We start from the raw sequence: 15,500 nt of genomic DNA, 5'->3' as shown, positions 1-15,500 counted from the left end.
CATAGTAAAAACTACATTCATGGTCTGGAGAGGGCACTTTTTTACAGACAGATGAAAGGGCAGGGGTTCAAGCCCCCTTTGATGTCTACTGTATGTGTGCACATGTCTGGTCAGTAGTGCATAAGTATCTCACCGTTATGTCAAAAATAAGTAATAATACTTAATACTACTTAATAGTGCAGAGCCAGACAAAAGTGTCTATTGGACAGTGCAAAAAGCATGAGAAGTGACAACAAAAGTGTCACAGGAAACCCTCAACAGTGCAGTGCAGGACAAAGGAAATACACAAGAACGAACATTAAGCATGTAAGTCAGATAGTGCCCATACTCCATACTGTAATGCAGGGGTCTTCAACGTTTTCAGGCCGGGGGCCCCAAACTGATGGGGAGAAGGAGCAGGGACCCCCTACCACCTCGTAGGGTGGGGGGGTCGGGGCTATGACATATTTCTTATTTTAAACAAGTACAAGTTACAGCGAGCAGGGTGGGCCGTACCACTACCATTTCTAAACATACTTATTAACTGAGAACAAATGTCAATAATATCAACAATCTGTCAATTGCATAGTAATCATGTATTCAAGCTATTCAGAATGGATAGAATCATGATTTATTTTTTAACATAAATGTGGAAAATGGCAAAAATAAATAAATAATAATAATCATTTTTGGATTTTTTTTATTTTTTGTCAAGCAATAATTTCGCGGACCCCCTGCTGTACAGTACCTCCGCGGACCCCCTAGGGGTCGCGGACCCCCTGTTGAAGACCCCTGCTGTAATGAACTGTTATATCATTTAATAAGTTAAGGCTTTATGTGCTTTCATTCATACAATTGTATAAAAACAGTCACCATACCTTTTGGGGCACATTAAAAAAAAACTCTAGAAGTGCAGTTACTAATCAGAAAGGCAGAATCCAGTTCTCACGCAGAAAGACTCCATGTCAATGATCAAACCTCTCCATCATCATCTTGCGACTCAGCTCATAAGCCAAGAACAGTGCTCCATTGGCCGGGAAAGTTCTTATCATGGTGGGAGTAAGGCCTGAATAAAGAGGGGCAATTCCTGTGGAATAACACAGCAGATTAAAATGCATTGAAATGTGGATAAGGACATTTAGAAAATGTGACAAGACATTGATTGACTATGTTAGTAATATTATATTGTTTAGTATTGAGCAGCTAAGATGCAATAAAATTCTAGATGGTCTTCTCTAACCTCACATCACAAGTCTTTCCACCTCAGAGGAAAGCCTGGTATTCGTTTACAACAGGCTGTCTGATCCGGTTTAGGCCGGATGGCATCCTAGACCGGATGGCAGAATAAGTGGCATCACTTTGTTTTGGTTGTCCCTATTTGTTTCCACAATCCCTATTTAAATGCTAGAGAAGTGTAGTCTTGCCAGTCGCTGCGAGTTGGACTAAAAGATGGATATACCAAACGAACTTTTCAAAAAACAAGCAAAACTACGCTGCATCAAGGGTTTTATTAGGTAGGTACTAAAATGATGTCCTTGGGCGCTGGGAATTGTTTTGGGTTAAAACTGTTTCCGATTTGGTAGTTCCGGCTAAAGTGTGGTCCGTTTTGACTACAAAATTACGTAGGACGCCATCCGCTCCAGACCTGATCAGAAGCCCGAAACTGGAAGCGATCCCAGGCTAGGTCTTTTCCAGTAGCATCCATGTTCTGCAATCTTACCTTCACTCCTTATGACACCCATGAAGGTCTTGAGGAAGCCTTTTTGTCTACCAGCAAGGGAAAGCACCTGGATCCTGGACTTAACACAATCTATGGGATAGACCACGAGCCAAAGGCAGGCTCCCCCGAACCCACCACTGAACATGGTTGGAAGGACTCCTGTCAATACAAGAATAAGAGCACTTGAACCTTTCCTTAACAGTGATGTTACACCGTATTTATACATAAGTTGCACACCGACTTATCACAAATTGCAATAACCTGTTACATTCTGAAACATTGATTTGGAATTGTTTATAATTAGATTGTTTTGCTTTTTAGTCTTATTAATATAGTGTGATTTAAATTATTTTGTTTCTATTGTTGTTTTTGTGTGGACCCCAGCAAGACTAGCGGCCACTTTGTGGAAGCTAATGGGGAACTGAATAAAGAAATAAAGAGTACCAGCATCCAAAAAGGCCATAACTAAAAAATGGCTTACGAATGTTGTACCAACTATAAATGAATGGATTGATTTAATCTATAATATATACATTATGGAGAGATTTACATTTAACTTCAGAGGTCAAGGTGACATTTTCAGACAACTGGTTTAAATGGCTTACTTGTCTCTAATATAAGACCAGATTTTATTTGAATTGTGTTTTTTGTTATTTGACATTTCTGTTTGTGTGTATTTGTTAGTGTATTGGTTGTTTGACTTTTTATTTTCCCTTTTCTCTTATGTTTGTTTGTTTCATGTGTCTTACACGAGAAAATACAATAAAACATAAATGAAAAAAAGAAAGGAGAAATAAACAGTACCTATTCCATCCTTGTCGGTGTCCCAGTACTGGGCGAATGCAGAGCGGCTAGCTTCATACACTCCGAAGAAGCAAAAGTACCCTGGTACCTCCCTCGCAATGTTGGTAGTCAGACCTCGGTAGAAACCCAGGGGGCCGTCCTTCTTCAGCACTGTCTTTGCTACTGTCCACACTGTACTGAAGTGAAAACCAAGGAATCAAAACAGAATTAGAACAACAACATTGTTTGGACCTGGACATCTACATCTCATAACCCACTGACCATACAGGACAGACAGTTTGACATGGGATGGGAGAAAGACAGTGGCGGCCCCAAGGGTGTGCTAGCGGGGCGATTGCCCAGGGCGGCACTTTGCGGGGGCGCCAGAAGAAGAAAAAGAAAAAAAAAAGTAGAGTGAACGCCGTGCAAAAACAGCTCAACCGTCCACTCCCTTGTCTGTTTAAATCAGACCGAATACAACAACACCACCTGGTGGTATGATAGAGGCTGGCAGCTCCAAGCAATACACTCCGCCCCCCCCCCCCTCCCCTCCTTGTGATGTCATATCCACGCGCCAGTATTGAAATATTGAAAACAACAACAGCATGGAGTTCCTCACATCTGTGGACATGACTAGATATTATAATATAGTTGCTTGCCCTGAAACATCACATGGAGAGGATTATTTTGTTCTTGAAAACATAGACCTCAGGCTCTATATCAGCCAGGATATAGGAACTCTTGTCTCACTGTGCGTGACTGTGAAACAACCATTTTTCCTGACCAGCACAAAGGTAAGAAAGTCAGATCATAAACCCTATTATATTAAGCCCAAAATGGTTCTGCCGCCGTGTAGAACCGAACCGATTTTAACTTAAAAAAATGCATAATTTGCCTGCAAATATCCGATTTTTCCGGCCGCGCTCTGCGCGGCCATAGGGCGGCGCTATACTACCTGGCACAGGGCGCAATATACGTACGAACCGCTACTGGAGAAAGATGTCCACCATGTGTCCACATTATGTAAACTCATAGTGTCCCTTCCGGTCTCTACTTCTGAACTCACTGACCTCCTCTGCCCGCTTGCTATCATGCCAGATGCCTTCATTTCCTGCATGGCCTGCATGCGACATTTGACCAGCTCAGTGGGGCACAATGCAAAGGAGGAGAAGATGGAGGCAAGGGACCCTGCACAGGCCTTCTGAAGATCACTGATGAAGAGGAACAACAAGGAACGGGAAACAAGATGTCACACTCACACTTAAAATCACGTATTTGTGTACTGCATGTCTACTGTACTTTCTGCCAGTCTCAACACGTCTACTGTCATGATTACAATTGGACACCAGCCAAATAAAGTGAAGGGGAAGTGGACAACACTGTGTGTGTGTGTGTGTGTGTGTGTGTGTGTGTGTGTGTGTGTGTGTGTGTGTGTGTGTGTGTGTGTGTGTGTGTGTGTGCGTGCGTGCGTGCGTGCGTGCGTGCGTGCGTGCGTTGTGTGTTGTGCGCGCGTGTGTGCGTTATTATAGCACAACATCACGTACAGTAAATGATAACTAACGTGTCTCATATTGCAGTGAAGTGAGCACAATTGTCCAACCTTAGAGCAGCACCTCTATCCATCCTCGACAGAGTGCGGACAACATCTTGACAGCAACCATAGCTTAGGAACAGTACAGTGTTCTCAGATATGCTGGCCATGAGGGCTGGCGTGGTGCCTTGGTAGAAGCCACGCAGCCCCACCTGTCTGTAGGTGGATGCAAAGCAGTGGACGAAGTTCCGGTACATGGAAGGGAATGTCTGCATCTTCACTTTTGCAGTGTCGAAGGGTTGTCCGCTCAGCACACAAGCTGTGCCACCTGTGAGCAGCAGAAGTGCAGTATATACCGTAAGAGAGAACATTTTGGCATGGATGTTGAAAACTTTTGTCAACTGGATTTTGCGCTCAATTTATTCATGACAACTTGCAACTTGAGTTTTGTAATAAACCAAATTATTATGAAAGGTGAACGCTACTGTACTGGCAGTTAAATACAGTATGTCTTCCCGGTGTATTTTTGGTTACTTTCTGAAAGCTGAAAGCCTCTGAGTCAAAAGGCCTAATTGAAAAATAAATTGAAAAAGGGTCACCACCCATCTGACAACCAGGCATACTCAATGAACAGGTGGGTGTGGCCACATAAAAACATAGGTTTTAACACTTTCTGTACACTTTTGTGAAAAAAGAATCTTCCTCCAAGTATAATCATAAAACTTGGTGATCATGTGGGGGAGGTCACGGCACAATGTCTATAAAATATTAAATATGAGCCTTTAATAAGACAATCATACAATTTTACTAAAGAATATTAAATCAAGTAATTACATTCAATGCTTAAGTCAAATGCACACAGATATAACACAGATATATTTGTACTGGGCCCAAATCACCTGCATCCAATTCGGTACTCTGCTGAATTTTACTATAGAACTTAAATAAAATTTACCATTTCAAATGGCTCTGGATGAGGTTCATCATTTATATTCATCACCCATCAACCAGTGCCCTTTGAATGAGCAAAATAAATGTAAAAGAATGTGCTTTAAGTTAAAGTCACGTTAGTAATACTAATTTGTGATGACTTTTCAGTGGGTGGAGGTGCAGACTGCAGAGGACTGACTGTTGTCAGAAACCAATGTCCCCCAGACCTGCATGAGATCTAAGCAATGTTATCCTACCTATGGCCCCAGCCGAGAGATCGATGATTGACTGAATGACGGGATGTGGAGCCATGATGTCTCAACAGATGTGGTGAACCTGTTGTTGATAAAGACAAAAAATTACATTTAATGTTTACTGACAACCAACCACATACACTGTATCAACCAACCCCATGATGGGTGGTTGTCACAATGTGTCAAAGTAAATTTGATGGTTAATAATTTTCTGTTAGCATAAGTTATGCGAATGAAAGTTATACGCATTTCAAGCCAGACATAAGTTTCCTTTTAACATAAGAATGACTATTATAAGATGTGTTGATGATAAGCAATTCGTCAGAGTAAAAAGTGTGACAACCATCCCTCGTCTCGCCTACTGTAAATTCAATTGTGATGCAACATTGTCCTTTATTAAATATTCTCACTAGGGACGCCGATACAACATTTGTGTTAAATATTTTAAAAGTAGGCCTATTCAAGATTTTTTGGAAAATATAGCCAATCTAGAAGCTCACAACTCATCATGATGTGACAAGTTGTGAGCTTTATTCCCGAATCATTTTCATCACTTCCGTTGAACTGTTGACCCTATGACAGAAGCTTTTGAAATTGTATGACTAGTGTGAGTCAACAGTCATGCTCTGGAGAGTGGAGAATACTTGACCTCCTCTCTTAGAAACTAGGCTGGAAAAACACTGTAAAAATCCCCTCACTTCTGTTTAATTCTCTTTAATGTCAGCATCACAAGACTGGAATGAGTAATTGGAGATGGGAGTGGAACATTTTCAACTCATTTGTCACACAGTTCACAAGGTTGTATGCCTATATAACTTGGACTACCACTATAGGCCTATGCACCAGGTTATTTATGCCTACCCATTGTGAATTTAAGAGACCAATTCATAATCCAGCAGATAGATAAACCTGATTTGTTTATTTTCGTTTAAATTCATTTGTATTTTTAATCAAAAATCCAGGTAAACAGCAACTGGTTCTAGTTTAGACTAGTTTTTAGTTATGGTCATGGCATTTAAATGTAGGCTACAATTCCCATTTGTAAATACCAACTCATCAAATCATTAACAGATAACATAGCCTAGTGTGTTTCATAATATTTATAGTATGATGTAGTATCATATTATCGCCTTTAGATGTCAGCCTACTCCATAATCCACCTCATAGAATCAGCTGTAGGCCTACACTGTAAACCAGTGTTTCCCAAATCGGGACCTACGGTCGTAGGCTACTCGGTATAGGCTACTCATCTGTGGGTTTCAGACCCATTTTTATGGGTTGTGACTGTGAGTAAATATCCCTTTATTTTTCGTTTCCTAAACTGTGTTTATAAATGAACATAAATTAAAAACTAATTCAAACATTTTTCAAAAGAATAAAACAAGAAATTACATTAATAGAAAAATAATGTTGAGACTTGAGTTCATAATTTATATTTTTTTTGTATTTGTCGCACTCCTTCAAAAAAAAAAAAAGATGATTATTGTTGGCCTACATTTACGCCCATTCATTCCGGATGGGGACCCGAATGCATTTGGGTCCCCATATGGAATCAATGGGGGTACATTTATTGTGATCAATTAACTGTCGAATCGAATGCGACAAAAACCAAAACATATTAGGCCTATTCAACTCAAGTCTCCATGCCATCAGTAATCAATATGGGGAAACAAAAAAATAAAAAATAAATCATTTGGGGGGTGAACTACTCCTTTAACATATACCGGTAGGCCTATTGTTTTCTTGATTGATAAATCCATTCAAAGAAAGAAATTAGAATCAAAATCTCGGTTCATACCTGAACAACTCGACCTGCTCAGTCAAGGAACAACCTGTGTCAGATGCTCAGCTGTCTCCTCTGAAGATAGTTTTGCAGGTATTATGCAAACACTTTTTATTGAGAGGAGTTTTGAGTCAGAAAGAGATCTCCTACGTGATTGGTGCAGATCCGATTTTGTTTTGTTTTGTTTTGTTTTGTTTTTGCGTGTGGGGAGAGAGGTCTCACAACGAAACTAGAAGTCTTTACTGTATGACATCATTCCTTCCTGTGCCTCCTCCTCAAAGCGAAAGTGATGTGAGCCGTGAACTTGAACTGACTGAGTGAGTGAGTCAGAGTGATTAAGTGATTTATGAGGAAATGTTGCCTTGATAGTGACGCAGATAAGCAATTATAGAGGAAGAATGGTAAGGCAGAGCATGGGTAGACCTACTGTAAGTATGGTTACCAAATACTTTGGAATTCTGAGCCGCCCAAATTTTGATAGAGGATTATGGGCAGCTGTGAGGTGACTACGCCGGATCCAGCACAGCAATGGGAGGGTGAGGAGCTGGGCTTGATTGATGTGATGGAGCGGGTTTAAAGAGAAAGGGAGGATTGATTGATTGATTGATTGATTGATTGATTGATTGATTGATTGATTGAGGACTTTATTAGTTTGCAGAAAGGTACAGTTTCATGACAATACAGTTCACTGGTACAAGGTCAACTAAAAGGACGCACCCTGAACCTGGGGAGAACAAGATCATATGAACTTCCCCATGTTGAGTAGTCTACCCGTGAGCATCCCTCACTCTGGGCAGTTAATTAAATAGGTATTGGGAACTGAAGCATCTAGGATCCTGAAGACCAGTCACAATGAAAGCTGAGATACTCTCTCCTCCACTCTTAGCCAGCCCCTCCCGTTTGTATGCGAGAGCTGGCGAGAACTTCTGGGAACTCAGATTAAGTCATTCCAGGATACTGAAGTGGGCAGAGGTTACCTAGGGTTACATTTTTTAGAAGTAACCTTACTAGCTTATTTTGGGAGGTGTGCCTCTTCAGTGACTAGGAGATACCATTGTACCATGAGGTACATGCATAGTCAAAGTGACACTGAATGAGAGCACTGGCCAATTGCACTACTGCTGAATTAATGGAGATATCCTTCCCAAGAATCCTATTCTTTGGTTGACCTTTGAGAGAGACCTTTTTTTCACCTGTGAGTTTGTTATCCAATAGACTACAACAGAGTCTGTGATACTCTGTTGTACATAAATCAAAAACAGTAGAGGCCCTGTAATGCTCCCTTGTGGGACCCCACTGGGAGGGAAGAGGACAGGTTACCATTCACCTAAACCACCTGTTCCCTTCCCCAAGTATAGCAGACATATATCAGTGGAATGGGAGAAGAACCTATTGACTACATACTACAACATTGCTGCTGCATGTTGGTTCTGACAACCTCTGATCCGTCCGACTTCACACTCGACAGTGCACTGGGTTGAGTGGTTATACACACATACAGTACACACATTACCGGGCTTTACTCGCGAATGATGGACGTCACCAGCAAATGATATAAAATTACGCAATTGACAGGACACGGACGATAGGCATCATCCGCCAGGATGCAAAAGATCGGCATTGCTTTGAAAATGACACATGCAGAATGATACTAATCACTTGATGCGTGCGTATGAAGGCATCTCACAGAGGCTGAAGGCTCTGACGGGTATGAGGTCACCATGGGTTCAGACTCAGAGTGCATTACTTAGATAGGAAGCTGGAAGGTGACATCCACCTTAGCCTCCTTAGCCAGCGACACGATATCAGACAGCTTTACAACCATTTTAGCAGCTTGGTCCAAGTCATCACAGGCCAGGATCTTCAATGGGCTGGCAGCGATCAGTACTTTGGCATTGTCCACATTTGTCCCTTGTAACCGCACTACAATGGGGATTTTCAGTTCCAGGTCGGTAACAGCCTGGATGATGCCCTGGGCGATGACATCACACCTCATGATGCCACCAAAGATATTGACCAGAATAGCCTGCACCTTCCTGTCAGAGGTGATGAGCTTGAAGGCATCTGTCACCTGGTGGGCTGTGGCTCCACCCCCTACATCCAGGAAGTTTGCTGGCATGCCGCCGTGCAGCTTAATGATGTCCATGGTAGCCATGGCCAGACCAGCTCCGTTTACCAGACAGCCGATGGTGCCGTCCAGTGCGATGTAATTGAGGTCGGCATCGGCGGCCTGTCGGTCGCGGGGGTCCTCCTGAGTCCAGTCCTGCATCTCAAATACTTTCTGCTGACGGAATTTTGTGTTAGGGTCAATGTTAATCTTGGCGTCCAGGCATTCCACGATGCCAGAGGAGTGCCCTACCATTGGGTTGATTTCTACCATGGTGGCATCATACTTGATGAAGACATTGTACAGTTTGATCATGTTCTCTGCTGCATTATTGATAAGTGCTGGAGGGAAGCCCATCTTCTGTGCAATCTTGACAGCCTGCTCCATCTTGATGCCCTCCACAATGTCAATTGGCTCCTTGAAAATGGCATCTGGATTTTCCGCTGCCACGTCTTCAATGTTTACCCCGCCCTGTGAGCTACCGATCAACACGGGGCCCACCCTGGAGGACGTCTGCTCCATGGTGATAGCAAAGTAGTACTCGCTGAGTGGGTAGCTGCGCTTGCAGATGAACACCTGGTTACAGATACGCCCTGCCTCCCCAGTCTGCTTGGTGAACAGTTTTCGACCAATCATCTGAGACGAGATGTCACGGGCCTCTTCTGGCGAGAAGACAATCTTGACTCCTCCCTTTAGGCCACCCTCAAAGGTCCCCTTCCCCCTGCCACCAGCCAACACTTGTGCTTTCACCACTAGATCCTTAGAACCTAGCTGCTTGGCAACCTCATAGGCCTCCTCCGAGGAGCTGGCCACCATGCCGGTGGGCACTGAGATGCCAGCCTCTTTCATCAGGCCGATGCTCCTGTACTCATGCAGGGAGAGGTTTCTCTTCTGCTGCTGAAGGCGGGGGGGCCACGGTTGGTTGCCATGGCCACCAAACGGCAATGAAGAGCCAAATAGCACCTTAGTAGCAGTGTCAACTGTGGTTCTAGTCCCTAAATGTCTCAGGGAAGATGTCAAGCGACCACCAATCGGCAACACTGCCATGTGTCTCTTCTCCCGCGGTGGTATTTCTATGAGTGTACAGTCTATTGACTCTACCCAACTTCAGCAGCTAATGTAATACCATATATCTGTCAATCTGTCTGCCTGTGTCCCATTTTTGGACATATTATGGAGTTCCGTGTCAGCAATTCCCAAATATGGAGTACAGGGCAGTTTTTACATCATATTGATTACATCAGGCTACTCCATATTCGGTATTTGTGGATTTTTCAATATAATTGGACATTTTATGTGGATCTGACTGACTTCCCACTCTGCACATCACATCCTCTGCAGTATGCACAGAAGATATGTGGGGGATAAGTTATGACACATGATATCCATCCACAAAAACGTGTGTCCCCTATGACCATGGGGGGGGGGGGGGGGGGGGGGTTGCAAGTCAATCAGACCAATGTTTTCCAACAACTATTGATTATCTTATTGATTATTCTATTGATTACTTTGTGGATTAATGTAAGAATCAAGAAGCACTGATTGTTTGTATTTTTATTGTCATTTTGTTAAAAAAGTGGTTAGCAGTTACATCCCTATTGGAATTCATGATCCATTATGCAACATTTGTTATTTTCATCAAATATTCATCCCAGACTATGGGTGTTAGGTTTCAAGTGGTTAAATTGATTAGTTGGATTAATGTATGTAATGTTGAACCCACAGGTTCCCTATTCTGTCACACAACTAATATTCTTACATGATAGGTTTCTTCTTTCCTTAAACTAAATCTATAGTCTATATTATTGCACATTGAATATAGTCATGCACAATATGGTGTTTTATAATGACTAATAAAGAGCCAATATGCAACAAATATGCATGCTAATAAGCAACTACTTCATGGTGAATATATAAAGTGTTTCCAAACATTCTCGACTCAATTTCTGGAAAGAGGGATTGTTGTACGACCAGGCCACCAGTAGATGTCAGCAGTGATTCAACCAGTTCTGAATTTGAGCCGCAGTCACTGTAAGCACCATAACACTATGGTAAGCACCATAGAGATGCAATGAGCACAACGGGGACAGAGTAATGGTGGAGCAGCTTTCCTTTTCATCTCAGCAAGGCTTCTTTTTATTCACTTTGAAGGTCACTGCTCATACTGTCCTTCTGAGTGTTTACATGCAGGCCTATGCATCAAAACACCAATGAGACATGCCAGGGGCACAAATAACCATTGTGTGTAACTAAGAGAGACTGTCATTGATACTGTCTGTGTGTTATGATATATACGCGTGCGCGCGCGCGCACACACACACACACACACACACACACACACACACACACACACACACACACACACACACACACACACACACACACACACACACACACACACACACACACACACACACACACACACACACACACACACACACACACACACACACACACACACAACAATTCTATGCGTGTCTTCAAAATTGTATTGTTACATCCCTTGTGTGTGTGGTTGTATATAATAGATAGACAGACACACACACACACACACATAGAGTAGGCCTTTATGTACACTTGCATTCTGTGGTACCACAGATGTCAGCAGTTGAAATAGTTCATGGTTGGGGTGGCTGGGGTCTTTAATAATCCTATGGGCTTTACTGGTACACCATCAGCTCACATCATCCACTGATCAAATCAAGCTGGATCTTTACGGATGCTCTTTCTTGGCCGTCTGTAGAACCTGGTAGTACCATCTGGGCCTCTACGGCACTTGTGGTTGAGGGCAGTGGAGTTACCATGCCAGTTGGTGATACGTCCAGTCAGTCGGTTATCAATGGTCTTGTCGACATGACTCATCGCATCATCACCAGAGATCATTTAGACCTGTCACTGTCGTTGGCGAACATAGCTTATCAGTTCAGCTGGGAGCTGGGAATGGGCATACGTGTTTGTACTCTTTTGCTGTGAAGCTGCTGTGAAATGTTCCCGGACTTTAACTTACTTTCATATAGCCATAGCTCTTGTACTCTCTTGGGTCACAGCTGCTGGAATATTACTGTATATATGGTAACACTTTGCTCAAAGACGATTGATGTATCCAAGCATGATGAAAGTCATTTTAGTGACACTGGACAGTGGACACTCTTGCTGTATAACTCAGTTTAGTCTTTGGAACTTTTTTTCTTTCATTTGTCTTTACCTCTGGGGGCACCATCTTCTTTTTTGTGTAGCTGCAGAAACTCAATTTGTCTCGTCTGCTTTCTTAGTCCACTTCCTCTTGGGTGCTTGTGTTCCTTCCAACTAACAACAACACTACATGTTTAGGGCAGTGGTGCCACTGCTGACAGATTGTGCGGTTAGCAGAAACTGTCCTGAGAGATTAGTCTCTGCCCAATAGCTGTGCTACCTGACGTTGAAAAAAGTTGAGATAGCAGGGGAGGAGGCCAAATTGGTACACTACTGGCAATATTAGCAAGCACCTGCACGGGAACTTATCACACGCAAAGCTTATTTCTAGTACCCACGGCAACTGCAGAGTGAGAGAACTTGGTGCTCTTCTGGCTAACATGAGCAGTGAGCACTCAGTTCTCCTGCTCCATGAATAACAAGCAGCTTACAACAATCGGAAAAAAGATGCACTGTAGAAAGCAGGGGGAAAGAAGAGAGCGGTTATGAAGATATAAAACTAGAGGCTACTGCAGGGAGATGAATAGGATCTGCATAGAAGCTCAATGTTGATTTTCCCTGCTCTGTGTGTGTGTGTGTGTGTGTGTGTGTGTGTGTGTGTGTGTGTGTGTGTGTGTGTGTGTCACACCTATGACACTGCTATGGAGAGGGGTGTGTGGGGAGGGATATGGCCGGGCCGGTCAGGGGCTGCTTTTCACTGTTGTACGGACGGCAGTTGGGATGCGGTCACTGATTGGTCCGTTTGTTTTCTGGTTACTCGTGCTCTCTGCCTATGGCCCGGGGTCGTCTGTCTGGCAATGCCGGGCTACAAACAAACCACCTTGACTCAAAATGCACCAGAGTAAGGCCAAGTGTGGACTAGGACAGAAGCATGCACAGACGATAAGTCTGGTAAGACGTAGGAGGACCCTAGAAAAACATTTTTCGGTCTATTAGATGTCTAAAATACGTCAAATATATGTATAGACCTGCTGTTTTTTCAAAACATCAACTGGGGTAAGGCTGGTTCTTGTAAAGGAGCGCTTGTTTTTTGGTGATGACGGAGGGTCGGAGGTGCGCCGTCTCAGACGACCTTGAGCCACCTGAGACACCGCCGAGCGAGGTGTAGCGAGCGAGTCGCTTTGTCGAGCGCTGTGAAGTTCACATGAGCCGACTCAGCGCCGTTAGTAGTAAACCAGGGGGCCAGTGAGAAAGCAAGGTGAATTTAACCGATGCCCCCCTATGAAGCAGCTCAATATCCAGATCAAACACATTGCAACTCTCCAAGTCCACCGTAGGAGCTACACTGTAAAATCCTCGAGTGACATTTTAATTATGAGCGTACACATGTAACAAGATGGACCTTTACACCCAGAGAGCAAGCAGTTGAAGTAGAGAGCACTCATGATTATCAACACAGACATCCAAGACAATGCATGGTGAACAGTGAACAATCCTGAATATAAATCCTGCCCTGGGATGAGGATGGACATCATCTCAACACTATTACAGCAGCAAAAAATACAGTATGTTTTTGTAATGTTTTACAAGTCATTATGCCAATTCCCCCCTGTACTGTAGTCCCTCAATCACCTCTGACCACTGCTGGCCTGTTTGATCTTTTCACCTGACCGTAAGCCGTAAGGAAGTTCACTGGAAGGTTGCAACACAAACAGAGAACATGCTACTGCTCTCGGATCCACACATTGGTGAGTCCACACATTGGTGAGCAGGCAACCTGACCAACCTGTAGGATGCTAATACAGTGACAGAGATCACCCTCCCCGTCTTGACTTAGCAACCTACCACTGTCAGCTGTGTTGATGGAACGCTCGGCCAGGCTGGATGTAGCGATTGAATCCTCTGTGCTGGTAGGCACAGGGTTCCGAGGTTCAGGGTTGTCCAATTTTTAGGGGTGACAAAATCATACCACAGAAGACGAAAAAGACAATATCATACCTTACTCACTGGCCAATGAAAGAAGGCCTACATTTGGTGGACAAACCATTGAGCTAACACAAGGCGGTCAGTTTGGTTTGGTTTGAAATGTTTTTTTATTCACATTTAAAAAGATGCTCATGGCAGCACATTCCTCCACCTATTCCAGCAAGACATCATGTCCCACAAATCTAACTTCCTGTCCTGCAGACAAATCTCAAATCTGTAGAAAAAAGAAAAGAAGAAAAACTCATAAAATCATAAAAAACAGAATGTTTATGGAAGAACATCAGCATTGATTTAAAGAAAATATAACACGTTGAAGAGGAAACAGAGGATGCAGGAGATTCAAGGTGCTGTAAGTTAAAATCTCTGGTTAAAACAAAAAGTAACCTTTTAGAACAGGGGTCTTCAATGTTTTCAGGCCAAGGACCCCTTAACAGAGAGAGCGAGATGAAGCAGGGACCCCCTCTACATACTGTATAAATGCTTTATGCAGATTTTCATAGACTTGTTTGAAAGCACTGTCAACAGCCTATGTTGGATTCGAGTTAATGTTTTTTCAGACATTTAGCCACTTCAATTGTTGATACTTAGTAAACTTGACCTTTCACTCTGTCCTTGGTCTGCTTTTCTTACCTCTACACCAAACCTCTTTAGTGAAAATAGCCGATCTACGCGTTGAGAGCTTGTAGATCTGCTATTTTTTGGCTAAAGTTCTCCTCAGAATAGGGATGCAAGGGATGCGGCCCCCCTGTAGTAAGTCTGAGGACCCCCTAGGGGTCCTGGACCCCCTGCTGAAGACCCATGTTTTAGGAAATAAAGCTCCATATTCTGTAGTAATCAGCAATAGACTGCAGTGTGTGTTCCGTTGCAGGGGTCTTCCCATCTCTCCAGCTCTTTAGTTAACACAAAATACATTTTCACATGAGTTACACATTTCATCCAATTAGGAGAGAGAACACAACAAAAATCATGCAGCTTGCGCTCAAATTCCAATTGTGTCGACTCACTTACAGGTATTTGTTCCATCACTTCCAATTTGACTTGTCTATATCCTGGATGAGCTCTCTCTCCTGATAGGATTACATTGGTATTCTAACCTGAACATTTATTTTCTGTTTAATGAAGACCTGGTACACAGTGTTATTGAACAAACACTCAAACACTACAGGGGTCTTCAATGTTTTTCAGCCCAAGAATCCCCCTAGCTCAATTTGTATTTTCATAGATGGCTTCATTATCAGACTGAAGCGTGAAGCTTGGTCTGGAGCCAGCGTGTTAATGCTTATTTTGCGACATTC

The 15,500-nt window shown here is 43.1% G+C and overlaps 2 protein-coding genes across 2 annotated transcripts; both read right to left on the bottom strand.

Moving 5' to 3' along the window:
• Nucleotides 1-944: 944 nt before the first annotated feature.
• On the bottom strand, nucleotides 945-5,255 carry LOC308289355 (mitochondrial ornithine transporter 1-like; the record flags this gene model as incomplete). The annotated part of the gene is made up of 6 exons (XM_080731044.1): nucleotides 945-1,066; nucleotides 1,700-1,858; nucleotides 2,504-2,679; nucleotides 3,553-3,693; nucleotides 4,083-4,341; nucleotides 5,201-5,255. 6 exons carry the CDS (start codon nucleotides 5,253-5,255, stop codon nucleotides 945-947), a joined length of 912 nt encoding a protein of 303 aa, XP_080587170.1.
• A 3,472-nt stretch (nucleotides 5,256-8,727) lies between these two features.
• LOC308289736 (succinate--CoA ligase [ADP-forming] subunit beta, mitochondrial-like) lies at nucleotides 8,728-10,134 on the bottom strand (the record flags this gene model as incomplete). Its single annotated transcript, XM_080731489.1, has 1 exon — nucleotides 8,728-10,134. The coding sequence occupies one exon, from the start codon at nucleotides 10,132-10,134 to the stop codon at nucleotides 8,728-8,730; it is 1,407 nt and encodes a 468-aa protein (XP_080587615.1).
• Between the last annotated feature and the right edge of the window lie 5,366 nt (nucleotides 10,135-15,500).

This window comes from Nannobrachium achirus (assembly GCF_963921795.1).
Source record: "Nannobrachium achirus genome assembly, chromosome: 8".
In the NCBI taxonomy this organism is placed as follows: Eukaryota; Metazoa; Chordata; class Actinopteri; order Myctophiformes; family Myctophidae; genus Nannobrachium; species Nannobrachium achirus.
The sequence above is the reverse complement of the archived record's forward strand: the minus strand, read 5'-3'. Positions and strand labels throughout refer to the sequence as shown.